The sequence below is a fragment of the Dromaius novaehollandiae genome, chromosome W, assembly GCF_036370855.1.
Source record: "Dromaius novaehollandiae isolate bDroNov1 chromosome W, bDroNov1.hap1, whole genome shotgun sequence".
In the NCBI taxonomy this organism is placed as follows: domain Eukaryota; kingdom Metazoa; phylum Chordata; class Aves; order Casuariiformes; family Dromaiidae; genus Dromaius; species Dromaius novaehollandiae.
In genome coordinates, this window is record NC_088130.1 from 68,020,844 (window position 1) to 68,037,758 (window position 16,915).

Here is a 16,915-nt window from a genome sequence, read left to right on the forward strand (position 1 = left end):
CCGTGGCATTTTGTTTCTTTGGCCTGATGTGCCCCGTGTGGCCACTGGCATGTGGAGCAGAGTGCACTTCTCAGGCTGGCTTTAAGCACATCTGGTATCACAGGCTCAGGCTTTGTTCCTGTCTGCTTAGCTTAAACCGTGACTTTTTCTCATTGTTGGGCTGAGACGTGTACTGACCGCGTGGCCGTGAGATGTGGCTGCACAACGCATGCCCGACGTTTGGCACCGGCAAACAGACGGATCCTCTTGCAGAGGAGATGAAGTCAAGCCACAGAAGACAGCCCTTGGAAGCAAGGGAAGAGTAGGCATGTAGGCAGCCCACCTAGAGCCTCAACCGCTGGGTGCTGCCACAAGATGCGTGGCCTTCCCCGGGGAAAGTGCTGGAGCCGTGGATCACGATTAACCCCCACAGCAGAGGAGGAGGTGGCCGTGTTCATACAAGGAGAGTTTGCACTGCAGCTTCCTTTTGTAGGAAGCATCCCTCGTTCTTAGCAAAACATGGCATGGTAAATCCCATATGGCAGAAACGTTTTTAGTGATCTCTCAGAGTAGTTCTGGGGTCTGTCAAAACTCGCCTCTACACAACTCGGTGCAGTGCCTGGCTGGCCTGAGGCTTTCTGCCGTATTTTGGGGAAGTGCAACTAGCAGAGAGAGAATGCACTCAGTGTAAGGCTTCTGCAGATACGTTAAGAAGTGTTGGACTGCTCTCTGTTCCTCCTGATTTTTAATAATGGAGGAACAGCAAATTAACATGGGAACTTTTTCAGCACTTACCTGAAGGGTAAGGACTGAAGAGGCCTAGGTTTTCAAACCAGGATGTTTCAAGTGAGTCTTTTAAACCCATACCTGAACACCTGTGGCAAAGTGGTCGGAAAGATGGGCTGGACACTTGCCATCTGTAGAGATTTGGTGGTAGCTGATCCTTTTAATAATTGAACTTTGATACAGGTACTTAAATCTTGAGAAGCCTGACTCTAGTACCTACATTAGGAACTTCTACCTGGACTCTGTATTTAACAGAGAACTTTTCCAGCTGTCTTACTTAGACATTAGCATTAAGTAAGTATAACTCCTGGCAGTGTAGCTGGGGGGAAAAATACATTTCCCACTTGCACTATGTGGGTATGTACAATAGCATGATGCTCCTGGTTCTCTTACCTATCCCAGAATCTTCTAAGAGCCATGTCATGCGTGAGAAATCATTTTAGGCCTTTAGTGTGCATCCTATGGAAGCAAAAAAAAAAAAAAAAAAAAGGCAAAAGCAATCTCTTTTTCTAGTTTCCTTCTCTGCCAAAGCAGTAATGGTACTTACTGACCTTGGGATGTTTTGGCACTTAGCTGCTGGTCTTCACTATGTCTTGACTGCAGTCTGCAGTCCTGGTTCTGCTCTTGAATTCACCTAGCCCAAGTAAGAGCAGCCCTGCTGTGAATGAATGTCGGGTTACAGTGTCCACACCAGGGCTAAGACTTCTGGGGGGACATCCTGTGTTTCCTTAGCTCTGCTCAAAGCTAACCCTGTCTAAAGTCTTTCATAGCAAATTGCTGCAGAACATTTTCTCCTTTTGTAGGCAAATGATGGTGAGTTATGGGAAGGCACTGAAGAACTGCAGGCAGCTCGGAGACGCTAGCCTGCATCCTCACTACAGAGTGGTCATGTTAACACTTGCTTTCCTGAGCCCTCTCTTTTACCCCTTCTTAAGTGAGTCAGCTTTGGTGCACACAATGTTAGAAACAAGTATCTTGAGTATGGCTCCAAGCTTAAGCTAGGCCCAACACTGGAGTCATAATTCAAGGAAGCTTTGGGTCGACACAAGCCCACAAGTGCTAGTGTGAGTGTGGGTGACTGCTCTGCCCTTGAGGCTGTCTAGCACAAATACCGAAAACCACAAATTGCCCTAGCTAGGTGAGCTTCGTGACTTCTCAAGGCATGCTTGGGAGCAGCAACTGCTCAGTGTACCCGTGACCTTGGCATTTCTATATGGAAAACAAAGTTGGCATTGGGTTGTGTAACTGTATTTGGTCACATGTCACTACTTGATAAGAAATTGGTATTTTTGTTCTCATGCTGGATGCAATTAAGTTGCCTTTTGTGTACTCAGTGGAAGCTGATGAGAGCATTAGTGCTATGAGCCGTCGTGATGGCTGATGTCCTGCCAGGCTGGGCCTTGGATAGGGGCAAGGAAGTGTGCCGTTGTTGCTTTAAGGGCAGGTTGGGGTGTCAGTTTGTCTTGCTGAGATGGAGCAAGAAATGGTGTCAGGAAGATCTCAGTGTGATCTCAGTCCTGCTGACAGAGTCACCACGTCAGCAGTTTCTGGACCAAAAGACCCTGCTCTTCACTTAAGGGAAGAATTTTTCTAGGCGACTCATCAGGTGGTTCCTCCAGTTTGATACGAATGTGAAGGACTTTTTGGAGGTAGTGGATTTGTTGAGCTTGGTGTCCTGCATGGTGGCCTAGAGCTGCAAAATAGACCAGGCTGTTCTGTAGATGCGGCTTCCACCCTCGCTCTACTGGTTGGAGCAAGTGGAGCATTACCAAACATACAAATGTCATAAAAATGCCCATTCTTACTGAGCTCATTTGCTGCTTAAAGGTAAAACTGTATAATTAGAGGACTAAAGGAAGAACCCCATTTAGATCACTTTAAAAAAAAAGCAGCTGTTAATAATAATTTTCTGTTGCAATAATATGAACAATTAACAGTAACGATAAATGGGTTGCACATCTATAAACTTTCTCTGCTGTTGATTTTATGTTATGTGGTCATACTAATGAGTGTGACATGGGCTTCCTAGAAAATATCTGTAAGGTGGTTTTCAGCCTCCAAAGGTGGTTTTCAGCCTCCAAAAGTGTATAGCCTTTGTACTTTGACAAAGTAGGTGGGTTTTCTTTGGCGGAAGGCAGAGCAGGGAGGAGCAGAGGGAGAAAAATAGAGGTTGGACATGGATCTCTATTAATTTCCGTGTAGGACCATACCTGAGGTCTGGGAATCTTTGGCGGTAGGCCCTATGCTAACGCAAATTCAACGCTCCCCAAAGAGCTCCCAAGAACATATGTTTTCATGGGAGGCTGGTGGAAGTGACCCAGCTCTGCTGTGCATGCAGGCTTGACCCAAAGGCACCTGATTCAGGGCTGGAGTCATTAACGCTTGGATTAGACAACTGACAAATGTGATCCACCTCGTCCTCATCTGAGCTTCGGGCTCTGTGCAGGTGTAGACATGCTGCTGGCAATAAGGAAGATGGTTATCAGCTGTTTCTCAGCTGTGGTTAGGTTGAGACATTCTCCTGGTGGCTGTTAGACAACAGTATAAAAGCAAATGGTGAGATAATAGTTTTCTGGGTCAGTGGATGGTGAGTGTGAAATTTGGAAAGGGAGAAAAGGTTTATCATTAGTCAGACATCAGCATGGAGAGTAAATCTATGTTGGTGGACTCAAATTGTCCTAGATATAGCTAGCTGCTTTCCCTCATGGTGGAACAGGCCTGCCCTTGATTTGTGTCTCTTGCCAAGGAAGGACCACAGCTTGAACTCCAGAATCTGTCCCTTTTGAAGGGTCAGACAGTTTGTGTGACTCAGCAGATGAGTTTGGGAATTCTGGCCTTGCACTGTGAAGGCTGTTTTCCCAGAGAGCTTTTCTTCAAGCATGGAGGGAATACTGCTGCCGGCACGAGTGAAACCCGTAATGCCCCAGATCAGGGAACCAGCAAATGCACCTGTGTAAACCTGTGACTGTTCTGGTTTTTGTTAGGGTACATGCATTTTGCATTTGGCAGAATTAGGCAAAGCACAGAAATCAGTAGGTATCAGCTGAGAAGACCCTACTTTGAAGAGGTCCTAGGGGATGGAGAACTGTGACCAAAGCAACCCACGCCTGAGCATGTTTCTGGGGGCACTGGGGCATCTTTGGACAGGTTGGTGGAAGTGGGGAAGACAGTTACACAATAACTGTGAGAGACTCTTGTGACAGGGAGACACTGCTCAGAATGAAGTATGAAGCTGAAAATGGAGAAAGTAGGCTAAGAGAGCAGATGAGGCTTGTGAGCCATGATGAAGTGCTTGAACAACATCTAGAATCATAAAACCATTCAGGTTGGAAGAGACTTCTGGAGATCTCTAGTCCAGCTCCTTGCTCAAAACAGGGTCAGCACTGGATTCGGATATTACCCCTTAGCTGCAGTGGTCGGACAGGTGTGGTCCTAACCAAGTAACCCAGCTGTAGGAAGAGTGCTGTCAAAATGTGAATTCAGAAGGGTATGTGTTTGGCAGTACTTGCATAGACACGTTGGTCTTCCAATTTGAGTTTTCCAGTCCCCCCGGCAAGGCACAAGGGCTGAGGGGGAAACCTCAGCATCTCAAGCCAATTCTGTGCTTGTGCCTCTCTATTGAAGCCTTGTATTTGGTGGCAGTGACGTGTCGGTCATGGATCCAGCACCGTAAGTAGCTTACAGAGCTATCACTGGAATAACCACGTAGGGTTGTTGGTCTCTGTGTCATTACATGATTCACACTGACTCTGTGCAGACTAAGCATATAAAGGAGATTACATACTGCGAGATGCTGGTCTTTTATCTTATTACGAGAGTTAGTTGTCAACCAACTTACTACCCAGGCTTTCTGCTGTCAGTGCCCATTCATCTGCTCTAAGGGTGTTTGTGTAAAATGACAATCCTGTACCACGCGGATGCGATAACTCATCGCCTCTTAAGCATGAGGTAATTCTCCTTCTGCTAAGCTGTTTTTTCCAGTTTCCTTCAGAGACAGATGAAGGTACTGGAACTTGGCTTGTTTTTGTGGACAAAAGAGCTTCTTCCTAGGGACCTAGAAATGTCCCAAACTTGTGATTTGTCATGACTTTGGACAAACCAATTCCCACACTAGCATGTCTTCCCTTTCGAGCCACAGTCTGTCACGTTCCTGGTCAGCAAAATGCTGGCATGTCACGGGGCTGATTCCCCCACCAAAAAGTGAAGTGCTATATGTTAGCTATTGCTCTGCTTTATTCTGCATAGTTCATGTATTTTACGTCCCCGTCACATATTGAGATCTTTCCTTGGCTTTGGCAAAAAACGGCAAAAAACCCTCCGATGTGCAGGCAGCCCCAGAGGGTGGAAGATGCCCTCCGGCTGTGCCTGCCGAGCCCCCGCTGCAAGCTACGGCTTGGTTTGGAAGCGATGCCGTTGTATCGCAGCACTCGTGTCAGCTCTTCCCTCCTGCGTGCTGCCACCGATTTATCATCTCCACGCAATTTCATGCCCTTGAGGACGCGTGTTACGGCCACCTATTTTCCCAGCTGAGGGTTCAACTCTATTTTTTTTTAAAGCACTCTCTATTTAATAATTAGTGCCTTCCGTTCCATAATTGGCACTAATTAGCCAGACGGTGAGAAGCGTGCCCTCCCCCAGCGCTCCATGATCTCTGGGGCGCCTTTCTTTCCTTTTTTTTTCTTTCTTCCTTTTTTTTTTTTCCTTTCTTTTTAACATGCCACACAATTTTGTTCAGGAGCTAATGGGTGATATTGATCTACATAATGAGCCTTTTTGACAGTCTGGGCACATTTGGGAATAATTCTGCGAGCATATGAAATCCTTAGGCCAGAACTGCTCGTTCTAAGCTGCTTCCAAATGTAGCCACAATTGTTCAGAAGTGACAGATGAGCAACAGTTCAGGAGCTGGAAATTACATGCGTTGGGAACAGATTTTTCTTCTTCCTTTCCGGATGACATGTGACTCATTTAGGATTTGCTTGATGATTTTCTACTTGTCTCAAAACAGACTGTAAACACCAGTTTCCAGTGAAGAGGGCGAGGGATGGAGCCTTCATGGCCTGCAACGTGGTAGGAATTCCCGTTTCTTCTCCCTGGGATAAATGGGATGTTTTCTGTGTTTATTCCTTTTCTGGATCCTGGTGAGACGCTAAGCTCCCTGAATTCTTGTGGCAGAGGCTTTATATCATATGGAAAATACTAATTGTGATGGCCTTTCTTGTCTTTTGGTTTCACTGCTCACCTTTCCCCTTAGCCAGGGGAGTTGAGGGCTGTGTTGTCCAAGGATCCCTCCCGTTTTTACGGTCTCGACTACCCGCCAGCCAGGATGCTCTGTGCCCGCTGCTGGGGTTGTGATGTTTGGGGGAACTAAGTGCGTTTGCTATGAAGAGATTTGTGTTCTGGGGTTGTCGTGTGTATTTTGCAGCATGTAGCGATCTGTAGTAATTGTCGCCTCTCCTTGTGCTGTTTTCGTTTCTAATTTGTGAAGGCTCCCTGGAGACTGGCAGCCGAGAGGCACAGACCGTGCCATATGATTAGCAAGGAGCCTGCAGCTATATGAGCTTATGCTGTGAATCCAGCCAGTGTTTGCAAGCCGAGCGACTCGTGCTGTGGTCAGTAGCTCTTTGAGGGACCTCCCAGGAAATCCTGAGCGCTGGCAGCGATAACGTGTGCTTAACGTGAAGCTCTCCTCCCTCCAGCAACCTGCCCGTCGCAGCAGCCGCGGTGGTCCTGTGCGCTTGATTTGAGCACACGCATGAAATCTGGTGCATCCTGAGAGCATCAGATTTATTGTGTGAGCACTGAGCAGTGATTCAGCATTTGTACAGTAAGTCCTCAGGCAGAAAGTAGCTTGGCCTTGTGCTTTGAAATTCGTGTAAACCCACATCTTCCTTAGAGAAACATCCATGGCCATTTTCATGAGGGTGAAGGTGTCTTGGTGTCCTGAGGCTTATGAGGTGTGAAGGTGTCTTCAGGAGACTGCAGGAGTATCTTTCCGTGCCTTTTCCATGCCTACGGAACATGCCTTTTATTTCTTTCCCTAGTAAAGGTATGGCTTGGTAAGCAGCTGCCCTGTTTTGTGCCAGCGAAGGTGTTTCAGTGACATGCAGGGAATGTCCTGTCCCTTGTAGGGAACAAAGTTGACTGTCTCTGCAAAGGAGCTTTATGGTATTCTGGGATCAATGCACTAGTGGTGCATATAGGAGCATCAGCTTGAACATTATTAGAGCTGCCCTTACTAATAATGCTGTGTTTGAGGTTTCATCAACTTTTCTTCATTTAGATGCACAATTTTCAATTGATTTAGATGGCAGCTGTTGAATTCCTTACGTGTTCATTCACCGGTTAAAGGACAACTGCAGGATTTGCTAAAGGCTCTCATTGCCTGTTCAGATCAGAAGAGATGAGTGGTTTGAGGTCAGTCTCTTACCTCACTTGAAGTCAAGTAAAAGAGTGTGTGTGTGTGTTTGGGGGGGCTGTGTTCACATGTGTCGGCCTTGAGAAGAGAGGATGGGATTACTGGTAGGCATGTAGATAGGGATATATTTTGATAAATCTTGATTCCGTGATGATCTGCACACTGAATAAGACTATCCTAATAGGGTTTGTAACATAAGCCCCTGGATAATGGCTTCTTACTCTGCTAGCAATAATCTACATGTACATATTTAACCCTCCCTGTCTAAATAGCACCAGAGGACCAGCTGGTTCAGCTTCCAGAACAGACGTCTGATGGTTATTGTTATGTAAATTGTGTTTTGGATAGGACCTGTGCAGGTGAGGAGCTCCAATATGCCTCATTCCCACCTCAGGTGTGAAAGCTGGCTCTATGCTACATCTGGGCACAACTTGAGTACGTCCCTGCTTGTGGGGTGCAAGGGATGGGCAAGTGTCTGGTGTGGGGGTCTTCGGTGTACAGTAAGAACAAGAGAGTGGCCTGAGTTGGACCAAGAATCCTACGTATGTATGTACGTCCTGTCTTATATAGCAGTATTTCCCCAATATATTATTCCTGCTTCCAGGACTCAATCTTCCTAAGCCAGGGCCGGTATCCTTGTGTTTACAGATGTCAGCCCCATGGAGCTGTCACATGACCAGTGTCAGGCAGAGCAGTTGCTGAGAAAACTTCTTAGAAAATTGCAGGATTAGGGGCAGGGAATAACCTGCATGACCTTTGGAAATCTCCCCCAGCCTGTGACATGCAGGGCACACACTGACTCGTCTGAGATAGCTGTGCTGCTGGACTAGAAACTGGAGGCCCATATACTCTGGGCTTTCTAGATGATTAGGTAGTTGAATGAAGCCCTGAGACCCGATGATCTAATTTGGCATCCGCGTCTGTTTGTATTTGCGCAGCCGCCTTTCCTTTCTCTGCTCTGTGTTTCGGCTATAGCAATCAAGAATTTGTTTTAAATCCACGTACAGAACATTTAGTGATTCACTCATGGTCTCTATTTAAAGGTTCAGCATCTTGGCTGAGGTATCCATGAGATTCCTGGAATCAGTCATGGAAGGTTTTCACCTCCTGAGGATGCCTTACGTTAAAGCCGTCATAAAGTCTCCATGTTTTCTGTAGAGCATTTCACCTTTAGCTCTCGCGCTAGCTTGCTAATGAGGTCGGCAAGGATTTTATCCACCAAGAAGCACACTTGTGGCTGGGTGGACACCCGAGGTTGGGTGGGAAGGCGGTGTGAGCCTACAGACCAGTCCCATTTGGTTTGCCCTGGCAGCAGGGAGACTGGGAAAATGAAGGAGCTGCTCAATCCACAGCTGTCTGCGGAGAGGTGGCTCAGCAGATACAGGTGTGATTTAGGAGCAGAAGTGCCAAAGTCTGGTCAAAACAAACCTGGCTTTGTGCCCTCTGCGACGGCAGGGTAGTGTCTCTGGGTGCAGGGGGGCCTGCCCCGCTCTGGTTGAGCCTGCGGACAAAGCTGTTGTCACCAATGAACGTGGCAGGTTGTACATAAGGGATTTGTACTTCCTTTCCTTGCAGAGATACTGTGATGGGCCTCAAGGTCTGTGCTAGGCATCGAGGTCAGCCTGAGAATACCGTGATTCAGACGTGTGGTTTCTTCCACAGTTTCCAGCCAGCTGGCCGATATAGAAAATGTTTTGTTGCTTTGCAGGGTTTTTCCCTTTTTCTCTCTTTCTCATTTGTTTTTAACATCTAAAGGTTTTAAAAATAGATTCTGGTGTGATCTCTGGTTGCACTCCATGTGCAAACCCCCTCCCTGGGCCCTAACACTCACGGTTTTGACTCAGTATCTTGTTTACTGCAGTGGTCCTAGAGATGCCTTTCAGTTATCCTCTTCCTCACACCCCATCTGTCCTCCCCAGCCACAACCTGAAACTTATAAGCCTGCTGCTTTCGGGGCAGCTAATCTCATGGGCAAATATGTGCTTTATTAGTTTTTTTCTCTTGTGCTTTCAGTAGTTTTGGTTTTAAGGAGGAGGATAAGCAAAGTCCTTAGATGGAAGGGTGTTACCATTGTAATGGACCTTTTTATACTCATGTACGCTCTTCATGGAGCTCAAATGCAATCAATATTGTACAGTCAGTGTGGATGGTCACTCTGCAAAGGTGCGACAAGGTCACTCTGCAAATCTGAGCCAGGAGAGGTGGCACTGGGGCATACATCGGCTGCGGTCAAAAAATCCTTGTTTCATGTTGGTCCAGGGCTACGTGCGGCAGTTTCTGGATGGAGTCGCTCTTAGAGCCTGGTCCTATGTTCTTATGCTGTTCTCACCATAAGCTATTGTAAGGAAATGCCCTCACAGTTATCGGAAGATTTAGGGCTTGTATTCAGGTCATTCGTTTGAAGTGTTGTTGGAAATACAGGAGCATAGCAAAAAGCATCCTGCCAGCAGTAACCGATAGACTTTGGCTGCTCTTTTTCTAACCTGGCGTCTTTTTATAATTAGTGGATTTGTAGAAAGTAAAAATAGATGCTCGTGATTATCCCTTAAGGAAGACTGGGGTGTCTGTGTGGGTGTGTGAGAGAGAGGCGTTGCTCGGGAGACGATTTTGACATTTTAGGGGATGAGGAATTAATTTCTGTCTTTTTTTTTTTTTTTTTTTTTCCTTTCTTTCTTCCTCAGGCCCCCCCCGTTCCCAGTTTCTTACCTGGAGTGATGGAAAACTCGTCTGTGGCGTCTGCCTCCTCCGAGGCAGGGAGTAGCCGTTCTCAGGAAATCGAGGAGCTGGAGAGATTCATCGACAGCTACGTCCTGGAGTACCAAGTCCAAGGCTTGCTGACGGATAAAACGGAGGGGGACGGAGAGAGCGAGAAGACGCAGTCCAACATCTCGCAGGTTGGTGAAGGATGCAGTTTAAAACGGGATGCAAAACGAGGGGACTGGGGTTATAGGGAAGCCAGTGATTTGTGCAAACAGCTTGTTGCCTCTGTTAGGGAAGCAGGTCCAGCTAAAGTGACTTTGCTATTACAGGGGTGTGAAGCAGGGCAGAAGAGCATATTGGATTTTGGGCAGCTTTCTTGTTCAGCCAAATAAGAGGACTCCAAGTGGTTAGTAAAGATCTCCTGCCAGCCACATTTGATTTTTCCATTAAGTGGTCTGAAGATGTGCCCTGAAGTTTTGACTTCTCCGGGGTTCCTGCTTCAAATAAAGGAAAATACTGCGTGGCTGCAATGCGTAGCTGTCCCACGCTGTCCTCCCAGGGGTGCGCGGTGACGGCCAGCAGCACCGAATGCAGGAGCGGGCCAGGAGAGCAGAATCCCTCTCTCTGCCTCCGTTTGACCCAGCGCTTTGCCAGAAAAACGCCGGAGGACTGTTTTGCCTGGCTCGGGATGAGTTGCAGGGCCTCTCCTGAGGAATATTCAGTGCTGAGAAGTGCTGCTGCAGTCCTAGATGCCTGTACTGCTTCCATCCATATACGGAGGTCTTCAGGGATTTTAATGAAAAGACTGAATGAGTAAAAGCAGTCAAAAGCCCCAAATGCTCCCTAACAGCATTTAACTGCTGCGCGTTTCGATGTGTATAATAACCTGTTTGCTTACTTCATAATTGTTATGTCAGGGAAGAAAATCGCTCTGTTGCGGAGGATGTGAATGCCAAGCAAACAGAGGGATCGTTCAGGGAAGATGTGGTTTGGCGTTGTCATTAGAAGCAGATCCAATCGGGATCATGTCGTTTTTAAAACAGGCAGTTGAGGTCCAACGCAAGGAGAGATTTAATCTGCTGAACTGTTGTTGTTCTGAGGGAAATCCTGTGGATCTGGTGCCGTGGGTGCTAGGCACTTGCCAAAGATGCCAAGTGTCAAACCGAAGCACGGAGAAGGAAGTTTGTACAGGGCGAGCTGTGAGCACCCGTCCACGCTGTTTCATAAATCTGGAGCCTGACCTTAGGCTGTCTTGATCCTCCCATCATAGCGTGAGGCTAGTGGAGGTGCTTTCCTACCTTGCAGGAGTCTTGGTAGAATAAAATACTCCGATTATAGAGCACTTGCACCCTGGGTATGGGGACCAAATAATAATAAAAAAGGCTTTTGCCTGAAAGATCGTAAGAGCAAGGGTATGGCCATCGCTAGGTATCTGAAACTGGAAATGCATTGGAGCTGCGCCAGGTACCGCGATAACCTCGGCAGCGGAGCAGGAACGGTGTCGTGTCAGGTCCTGCACAATCAGCAGTGAAAGGCTGATCCCCTGCAAGGGGAACCGCTCTTCTGGGGGCTTCCCAAGCCCTGGCTGTGCCAGGGACGTGGACGATGCTCGGCTGTCATGTCGCGAACCCGGGTCTGTGGATGGGTACAGCAGGCCCCGGGGGAAGCTGTCCGGGGCGGGGGCACAACGTGGGTTCCCAGGGCTGTTCCCCAGCCGACGCGGGCTGAAGGTACGTGGAAAACGCGTGCTTGGGTCCCGCCGGCCTCGTCGCAGGCTGGGTAACGGCGGATCAGTGCTGTCGAGTCCCTCCCTCCCTCCGTGTGGCACTTGGCAGATGAAGCAATATCCATTAAGCCTTGTCAGGGCTTCTGAAAGAGCACGGGAGGTTTTTAATAATGGATGGGATACCGATTCCTGGGGGAGAAGTGAGTCACTTCCCTTTGCCCAGGGATTCGGTCCAGAGGGGACTCAGGCTGGGGCTTTGTAACACTTCTTAATCATCAAATGCTGCCTGGCTAATTAGGCCGCGGCGGCAAAGCTTAGTCTGGAAGCAGCTCGCGACGGGGGGGAAGGAGATGGGGAGAAGGAGCTGGTCCGCAGGAGGAGAGCGGGGCTGTCCTGGGAGCCGTTCCCAGGCCGGGCTTGTGAATGAACCTTAGCAGAGAGCTTTTACACCCAACCAGTACTTATCACCTCATTGCCATGGCTTCCTTGGTGCAGCCCCGGGATCCCTCAGGATGGATCGGCTCTGTTGTGAAGCCAGCGGTTCACGTTGGCAGCGGGAGCAGAGCTGGGTAAACCCCATCGGGGCGATGGCCGGAGGGCTTCATTTTTTGCATGTCCTGTTGAGGTTGTTTCTGAAACTTCTGGGTGATCGCGCCAGAATCCGTGCCGTTTCCGTACAGGCTGCAAGCCAGCTGAAAACTTCACGGTAGGCAGGTTTTCTTTCTCATTTCGTGCTTAGGTCTGTTGGTTGCCTACCACTGTTCCACCCGTAAATTGGGAGCAGCGGTCAGCGTAGCGAGTGAAAGTCTCTTTTCCATGAACCCCAGCAAGGGCTCGATTCTTCTACCGCACCTTATTTCCAAGTGCGATTGCACTGGAAATCATAAAAGCAAATGTCCCGTAGTCCGTCAGAGAGAAACTTGCTTGAGAGAGAGATGTGAAGGATCCCCTCCTTATCTGATGTAAGTAGCGCTTATCTGGTTTATCCGAGCTATGCAGATTTGCTGTAGCCGAGGATCTGATGCAGAGCTTTGGACCCTTTATATTAGCTCTGCCTGAAGAAATTAACACTAAAAGGAATCTTTTTTTAAGAATAGAGCTTGCTGAAAAGATTCTTTACAAATTGAGGATCAAAGCCATTAGAAGTGGGAGAAAATACGTTTAAAAATCAAGTGATGCGGAGTACTTCATAGTGCATTTTTTAACCGAAGGCTGGAAAATGACTGCGTTTGAAGTGATGCTTTGGAGGGGCTTCAGGTCAAATAGGCAAGTACTGCTTGCTTTAATGTGCCAAGTTTAGAAATGCTGTTGAATTAGAAATAAATTAGTAGTCAAGGTTTCACAACCACTTTGTGGCTCAGAAGAGGCTTAATTCTGGGTGGTGCAAGAATGCTCATCCCGATTCCCCTTTTCCATTAAGGAAAGGATAAGTGAAATCTGTTTTTTGCTGCAAACTTATCAAGCTGACTCGAGTTCAGGCAGCGAAGGGCAGTCTGCCCAGACCGCTGCCACCAACCCTGGGCTCCCTGCGGCATCTCTGGGGCAAAAGCTGTTAATTCTCACGACAGCACATTTACAGTTTTTGCATCAAGATCCTCAGGTGCAACAACTAAATCCACCTTCCATCTGTGGAAATGAAATTTCAACTTTTCCTTTTCAAAGGATCTGCTGGACGCTTTTTTTTTTAGCATCAATGCTAGGGATAGGGTCTCTGAAATAAAACCTGAGTGTCTTGGCTGGCGGAGGAGGACTAATACTGAAAGAGCTGAACATCCAGGCTTTTAATTAAACCACTTTTAAAGGCATATCAAGTTAAGCAGCTAAATGCAGTTATACCCCATGTGACTGGTGTTTACTTGGAAGTGGGCTTTTATGTGAAACTGCAGCAAAATGCAGCATTTAATATGTTTTAGGGCTGCACATGGGGCAAGAAGTGAGGCAGAGACGTTACGTATGTCATCTGTGTTTATTGAGTTGTCTTAAGGGATGCATTAAGACGGATATATACTCATACTTGTGTTCCTACCTCTTACCCCAAATTTGCATAAGAAATGATCGGAAGTCATGTATTTCTGGCTTTCTTTTTCTGATCGCTTCTTATTAAAGCAAAAACCAAACGTGCACGTATCCTGCCGGTCTCCGGAGCGGCTGTGCCGGCAGCGGGCGCAGGCCCGTGAATTGATTTGCCAGCCTGATTGAAGGCAGCGCGTTCGCTTTTAGTGAGAGCCAGAGGAAGGAGGATGGTTTTACGGTTGAGGCACTGGACTGAGACAAAGAAAATTGTTTTTAACTGCAAGGTTCTGCCAGCGACTTAATCTTTAAGTTTGGGCAAGTTACTTAATCTCTCTGTGGCTTGCTTCCTTGTGGCTGTAATAATGCTTTCCCTGTCTGAGAGAGGATAAATCCACTCAGCCGTGTATATGCGCTGCTCAGCCGGTGCAGCATCCCGGGATAACGGCTGCCCTGGGAAAGGAAGGGCATATTAAATAGTTCTGTATACCGCAAGCCACTTGCAGGGAAATTGAGTCTATAGCTAATCTGATGAAGGTGAAGTACAGGCATTCCCATCACGTGGGTATCTCCAGCCTTGCTCCCATCAGAAAAGAGTCAAGTCAGGGGAAAAAGGCACTTTTCTCTCAATTCTGTATGGCAGTGGGGGCTGCTAACGTGATGGGGGAGCCGTTCCTCTCTGTCAAGAAGCTCTCAGTTGGTTGCTGTTTATATGGAATCGATTTTTTTCATTTTTTCTTGGTGCCTTGGCCTTGGTAATGTCACCCAAGCAGGGAGACTGTCTGCAATGCTCACTCAGTCAAGCAGTTCCAGGGTGAAGGAGCTCAGAAATGGGACTGGTTGAAAATGTTCAGTCTCAACTTTGGGAGGAGCAAAAAATTGGATTAGATGGTACCTTTCATGTATGTGTTGTGAAAAAGGCTTGATCTTTTTTTTTTTTTTTTTTTTCCAGCATCATGTATCACCTCTTTTCCTTGGGGAAAAAAAACGAAATGACCCCAGACGGAATTATTTTGGTGCAAGCACCTCGCTATCAAACTTCAGAGGAAGCCATAGGTGATGTTCCACAGTTGCTGTCCTCTTCAATGTGCTGTGCTGTTCTGCTGGGCTCAAGAGCTTATGATCACTTATGGCCAGAAAATCCCACAGTCCTTGCTTCCTTCATCATGAAGGAAAGCCAGCGTGAGCTGGAAGGATGTAATCAAATCAGGCAGAATATGCAGTTTTGGGCTACGTTTTTTGTTTTGTTAAAAAAAAAAAAATTGTGGAAATGACTTTTCCATCCTTCGTAAAATTATGTGTAGGTGCTTAGCTATAGAGCTGGGGAGGATCTGCGTCCCTGCCTGTTCTGCTGCACGATCCTACGTGGTCATATTGAACTGATACTATGGCAGCTCCAGACTAATATCTGTTATTAAACTAAACAGGGTGGGGAGAAGCAGAAACTGTGTAAGACTCCATGGGAAACGGTAATCAAGTCAAGCTGGGTCTGGGACATACCGAGCTGGCTATGCCATTCCTAACATATTAAAACACTTTTGGAGTCTGCAAGGAAATAGTGGGGATGTTTGCATAACAAAGTTTCCTTAGGATGCCTGCTCCTCTGGGCATAAAAGACTTGCTGTTGTTGGTGGCGTGCCAGGCAGCTTCTCCCTGGACATGTCCACGGTGACATATGATGTTTTCGGTGGTGGCAGCTTCTTTTTTGTTTTCTTGCAATTGCTCGTGACTCTTCCCTCTCACCAGCTACTGTTGGACCGTTTTGGGGCCAAAGCCTTTGAGATCCTGCCTCGTTTCCCCGTGGGGGCCCTGTGCAGTGATCCCCGCGGCGTCGGAGAGCGGCCGGCCAGTGTTTGCTGTGTGCTGTGGACTGACTCAGCAGCCTCCCCGACCCAGCGATTATTTTACACAATGCCTTTCTATCCCTTTTGCAGTGGACGGCGGATTGTAGTGAGCAGCTTGATGGCAGCTGTTCCCCATCGAGAGGGAAGGGCTCGTCGTCTCACGAACACACTCAGGTAGGGGTTGTGTTTAGCTCTTCCTCACCAAAGCCTTGCTTTTGTTTCTTTACTGTGTCATCCAGGAGCACGGAGGCTTTCTGTGCTGTCAGCGTTCCCTCCCCCAGGGATGGAGACCTGCTGGGCATTGCGGCGACTTCTTCTCGAGGAGGCCAAGCAGGCATATTTAGGCTTAGTGAAAACCAAGCGTGGAGATTCTTGATTTGCACTCTTGAGAAGCAGGACTTCTGGGCTGTGATGGCTTGGACGTGGCTGCACTTTCATCTCTTTGCTTTCATGCACCCTTTTTTTGTGTTTTTGTACCACTTAGCCTTTGTTTATTGGTATCTCATCAAGACCCAACAGGAAAATTCTCTAGCACTCAGAGCACTAGAAATCTAGAGAAGAGAGAGGAGAAATGCTTATTGAGCTACCAAACCCATTTCGGAGCTGAGGACCATCACTTGGGAAGCTGGGGCACAAGGAGCAGACTTCTCTCCCGGTCCATCCTGAGTTGACGTTCTGCTTCATTGCTCTTCTTGAGTCACAGTCTGATGTGAATGTGCAGCAAGAGATCTTGTCTCTTCGGTCTGTCATGGAAAGCTCACCCCCACTGAAACCATGGGAGATGAAGAACTTCCCAGCTTGCACATCGCTTTGACCAGAAGCTTACTTCTCCATAAGAAAGGAATGGAAATGCAGAGTGTTCCATTTATTCCTGAAGAGCTGCTTATTACAACCTGTGTGAGGGAGCAATTTGCAGCATCAAAGCTGAGTTGGAAACATGAGACGTAAGTGAGATAAGGGAGCTTTGTGTAGCTACACGTCCAAGTTACATGCCTGCTGGGATATTAACTGCAACACAAGGGTGGTGTCGCAGGCAAGAGGATTGAATAGCTGAGAGGGCTAACTGGGAGAAGAAGCAGAATTGCAAATCCTGAGAGCCTGTGTTGTGCTTGCAGTGATAGCCCTAATGGAAGCTTAAGTGTGAATTATTTTTGGTAATTGTATGTAATGCAAACGTCAATGAAGAGTATCTACCAAGCTCTCCTGGCATCACTGGAGATAGATTTCTGTTGCCTTCCCTTAACTGCAGTCTGTCCACATCAGCTGCTGCCTCTGAACCTGAAAAGCAGTTTGTCTGTCTGAGATCCATCAGAGGGCTTGAAGAATTTAACCTACAGCATGGCATAAAACAAGCAAGGAGAGTAAAAACCTATAGCATAAGACCAACTTTCTGAATTCCTAACTGTGGAGCTGTTTCTCTGCCAAGGATTAGCTGGTGGGTCCCATGCTATG

The 16,915-nt window shown here is 47.5% G+C and overlaps 1 protein-coding gene across 10 annotated transcripts in view; it reads left to right on the forward strand.

Moving 5' to 3' along the window:
- LOC112994478 (CBP80/20-dependent translation initiation factor) overlaps window positions 1–16,915 on the forward strand; it is a 201,430-nt gene that overhangs the window by 37,394 nt on the left and 147,121 nt on the right. For 3 of the 10 annotated variants that reach the window (XM_064500940.1, XM_064500942.1, XM_064500941.1), the window contains exons 2-3: window positions 9,865–10,077; window positions 15,554–15,637. In XM_064500940.1, the coding sequence (XP_064357010.1) occupies window positions 9,898–10,077; window positions 15,554–15,637 (264 nt within the window). In that variant the 5' untranslated portion in view covers window positions 9,865–9,897. Of the gene's footprint in view, window positions 1–5,770; window positions 5,836–9,864; window positions 10,078–15,553; window positions 15,638–16,915 lie in introns of those variants that run through there. The other 7 variants (XM_026118848.2, XM_026118850.2, XM_064500939.1 and 4 more) reach the window with 6 other exon arrangements.